The sequence below is a fragment of the Oncorhynchus masou genome, unplaced genomic scaffold (assembly GCF_036934945.1).
Source record: "Oncorhynchus masou masou isolate Uvic2021 unplaced genomic scaffold, UVic_Omas_1.1 unplaced_scaffold_1892, whole genome shotgun sequence".
NCBI classification, from domain to species: Eukaryota; Metazoa; Chordata; class Actinopteri; order Salmoniformes; family Salmonidae; genus Oncorhynchus; species Oncorhynchus masou.
This window is the reverse complement of record NW_027008392.1, coordinates 66,555-70,934: the sequence shown is the minus strand read 5'-3', so window position 1 is coordinate 70,934 and position 4,380 is coordinate 66,555. Positions and strand designations below refer to the sequence as shown.

The window sequence follows — 4,380 nt, the reverse complement described above, 5'->3', positions numbered from 1 at the left end:
AGGCTACAGGCATTTAGCACAAGCACACTAATGAAGTCCACATAATAATAAGCTACGACGCCACACTCACTGGGGAACTCACTCTGAGCCTTCATTCTGCGGCTGCCCACCATTCTCAGGTGCTTCCGGAAGTTTCTGTTGTAGAAAAGAAAAGAGGAGAGGAAAGGGAGGGAGGGGAGAGACGGAAAAGAGAGAAGGAGGGGGAGAGGGTTTCAGTATACAGTGAAAAGCCACAGACACAGAGGGTGAAAGGCAGAAGAAGAGGAACAGTTTAGTAACTTATCTGGACAGGAAAGTGAAACAGCTTTTCAATCAATGCCTGGCCATGGACTGCAGGATCAAGTGTTTGAAGTTATTCAGTCATATCTGATTCAGTTCAAACTCTCTCATGACCTGATTCAACTGCATCAAAAGAGATGAACTCTTTCACAAAGGTTGGTCGGTCTGACTCAGCCATAAGCTCCTCAGAAAAAAATATCTAAAACATTGTGGAACTGTGAGAAAACTATCCAAGCTTGTGAAACATGTTTCTGTCTGTGATTCTGCCGTCATCCACTGACAAGCTCTTGAAAAAAATAATAAACATGTCAAGTTAGTCATACAGAAAGTGTTCTCAATGTTGGACACTGTGGAGAATATTTAGCAATGAATAGAGATAACCTTGTTACCTGAGCCTTGTACATTGCCTCCTCATAACTATGAGAAAAACAAAAGTTGTATCTCTTTATTTGAGAGGCAATTAACAAAGGCCTTTTTCCTGAAACACATTCGATGATATGGCGTAATAAGGTGCTCATGTACAAATCCATGATTATTGAAAACTTCAACAAGCATTTCAACGGGCTGGCCATGCCTTCCGCCTGGCTACTCCAACTCGGCCACGCCCGGCCCCGCAGCCTCGCCCAAGCCTCTCAGGTTCTCCTTTACCCAAATCCAGATAGCAGATGTTCTGAAAGAGCTGCAAAACCTGGACCCGTATAAATCAGCTGGGCTTGACAATCTGGACCCTCTATTTCTGAAATTATCCGCCGCCATTGTCACAACCCCTATTACCAGCCTGTTCAACCTCTCTCTTCATATCGTCTCAGATCCCCATGATTGAAAGCTGCCGCAGTCATCCCCTCTTCAAGGGGAGACACCCTGGACCCAAACTGTTACAGACCTATATCCATTCTGCCTTGCCTATCCAAGGTCTTCGAAAGCCAAGTCAACAAACAGGTCACTGACCATCTCGAATCCCACCGTACCTTCCCGCTATGCAATCTGGTTTCCGAGCCGGTCACGGGTTCACCTCAGCCACACTCAAGGTACTAAACGACATCATAACCGCCATCGATAAAGACAGTACTGCAGCCGTCTCATCGACCTTGCCAAGGCTTTCGACTCTGTCAATCACCATATTCTTATCGGCAGACTCAGTAGCCTCGGTTTTTCGGATGACTGCCTTGCTCTGGCTCACTAATTACTTTGCAGACAGAGTTCAGTGTGTCAAATCGGAGGGCGCTGTCCGTCCTCTGGCAGTCTCTATGGGGTGCCACAGGTTCACCGGGCCGACTTTTCTGTATATCAATGATGCTGCTGCTGCGGGCGATTCCCCTGATCCACCTCTACGCAGACGACACCATTCTATATACTTTCGGTCCGTCATTGACACTGTGCTATCTAACCTCCAAACAAGCTTCAATGCCATACAACACTCCTCCCGTGTCCTCAACTGCTCTTAAATGCTAGTAAAACCAAATGCATGCTTTTCAACCGATCGCTGCCTGCACCCGCTGTTCGACTAGCATCACCACACTGGATGGTTCCGACCTTGAATATGTGGACACCTATAAGTACCTAGGTGTCTGGCTAGACTGCAAACTCTCCTTCAAGAGTCGGCTTTCTATTCTGTAACAAAGCCTCCTTCACTCACGTCGCCAAGCTTACCCTAGTAAAACTGACTATCTTACCGATCCGACTTCAGCGATGTCATCTACAAAATTGCTTCCAACACTCTTTTCTCAGCAAACTGGATGCAGTTTATCACAGTGCCATCCTTTTGTCACTAAAGCACCTTATACTACCCACCACTGTGACTTGTATGCTCTAGTCGGCTGGCCCTCGCTACATATTCGCCGCAAGATCCACTGGCTCCAGGTCGTCTACAAGGCCATGCTAGGTAAAGCTCCGCCTTATCTCAGTTCACTGGTCACGATGGCAACACCCATCCGTAGCACGCTCCAGCAGGTGTATCTCACTGATCATCCCTAAAGCCAACACCTCATTCAGCCGCTTTCGTTCCAGTACTCTGCTGCCTGTGACTGGAACGAATTGCAAAAATCGCTGAAGTTGGAGACCTTTATCTCCTCACCAACTTCAAACATCAGCTATCTGAGCAGCTAACCGATCGCTGCAGCTGTACATAATCTATTGGTAAATAGCCCATCCATTTGCACCTACCTCATCCCCACAGTTTTATTTATTTACTTTTCTGCTCTTGCACACCAATATCTCTACCTGTACATGATCATTTATCATTCCAGTGTTAATCTGCAATATTGTAATTATTTGCCTACCTCCTCATGCCTTTTGCACACATTGTATATAGACTCCCTTTTTTCTACTGTGTTATTGACTTGTTAATTGTTTACTCCATGTAACTCTGTGTTGTCTGTTCACACTGCTATGCTTTTATCTTGGCCAGGTCGCATTGTAAATGAGAACTTGTTCTCAACTAGCCTACCTGGTTAAATAAAGGTAAAAAAATGTATGCTAAACCTCCCCTCTTCTATCCCTCTCTCTCTCTGACTTAGACGTTAAAATTAGACTTTGACTTAGAAGTTTAATACTGCCCCTCCCTCTCATTCCTCATTACTCCTCTTTTCCACCCACTTCATCCCTTATTCCCTTGTCTCTCGTCCACAAAGCTGTGTGTCTGGCATCACGCATCCATGGTTACGATTCATGTTGTGGATCAAACAGAGACATTATGCATGCTTGTGTGTGTGTGTGTGTGAGCACGTGCAAGTTATTGTCTTCAGTTTACCCACAAACACTGCATGCCTTAAAGGATTAAAAGAGGGAAAGGCAGGAAGTAGAGAGGAAAAGGATAAGGGGAAACAGAGGAAAGAAACATCCCGAAGTGGAACACAGTGGAAGAATTGAAACAAGCCTAAACAGTGTTTATCATAATTCATGAAGGCTTGTCTGACTCATGGTGCTACTGTGCGTTCATGCCTCTGTGAGACACTTTTAGCATCGTTGTCGCATGTCCCTGTTTAAGTGGACTATCTCAAAGTTATGTTACCACGTGTTTTCCAGCATGCATTACTGAACCTCTCTACTGTAGTAGTGGGGTCGTTCTTGAATTTCAGTGATAAATGCTGTGCCTTGACTTGCAGAGGTGTAGTGACGTTGGTATTTTAGTAATCTACACTACATGACCAAAAAGTATGTGGACACCCGCTAATTTTACAGGGTGTCCACATACTTTATATATAGTGCATTAATTATTTTGAATGCTAGAAAGTCAACAAGGTACGTAATATATTTTGTAGATCAATAATAACAAAGAAGGCTATTAAAATACCTTTTTTTACTAGTTTAATGTGTATCCCTCAGTTTTATGTCAGTGGTGTGACCATTTTGAAAATCACTGATTACTAAGATATACAAGGACCTTGAGTATTCTTTCCAGTAGCAAACTGTTATTTACTTAATCACACTCTATGTCACAAATTTGAGGATTCCATTGGTAATTTGGTGTGTCTCAGTGGAGGCTGCTGAGGAGGACAGCTCAAAATATTGGCTGGAATGGAGTCGATGGAATGGTATCAACCACATGGAAACCACGTGTCTGATATGCTTGATACCATTCCATTGACTAGACATTATTATGAGCCGTCCTCCCTCAGCAGCCTCCACTGGTGTGTCTAAATTTCAAGTTTCAAAATTAAAGATTGATGACCTTGGATTTTAGCATTTGAAGCCTCCATTTTAGAAAATGTAACAGAAATGTATCTTTGGTGATACCATCAGTAGCTAGGTTTCCATCCAATTGGCGACAGAGTTCCATTTGAATATTCATAAATCCACATAAAAACAATACGTGCATTTCCCCCACCAGAGAATAGTTTACATCAAATTGACTTGTTGCAGATAAAAGTCTGTGCGTAAATATGTAGTACACATAAAAATACATTTTGCAGTTATATTCCCCCTGTACCGAATAAAAAATACAAGTTAAATGGGTTTCCATCGCATTTTCAATTTACTGATGGTTTTCTCACAAAAAGTGTTTTGCTTTATATAGCGAGTGTTCCCACTCTGGTATTGGCATGTGCGCTCTAGCCAACAAGCTACAGATGCAAGTACTGTATATGCATGCTGTTGACTAGA

At 43.3% G+C, this 4,380-nt stretch overlaps 1 protein-coding gene across 1 annotated transcript in view; it reads left to right on the top strand.

Moving 5' to 3' along the window:
* Positions 1–776: 776 nt before the first annotated feature.
* The window catches only part of LOC135532522 (NMDA receptor synaptonuclear signaling and neuronal migration factor-like), a 29,934-nt gene continuing 26,330 nt past the window's right edge, over positions 777–4,380 (top strand). The window contains exon 1 of the mRNA XM_064960000.1: positions 777–781. Within this exon, the coding sequence (XP_064816072.1) occupies positions 777–781 (5 nt within the window). The remainder of the gene's footprint in view (positions 782–4,380) is intronic.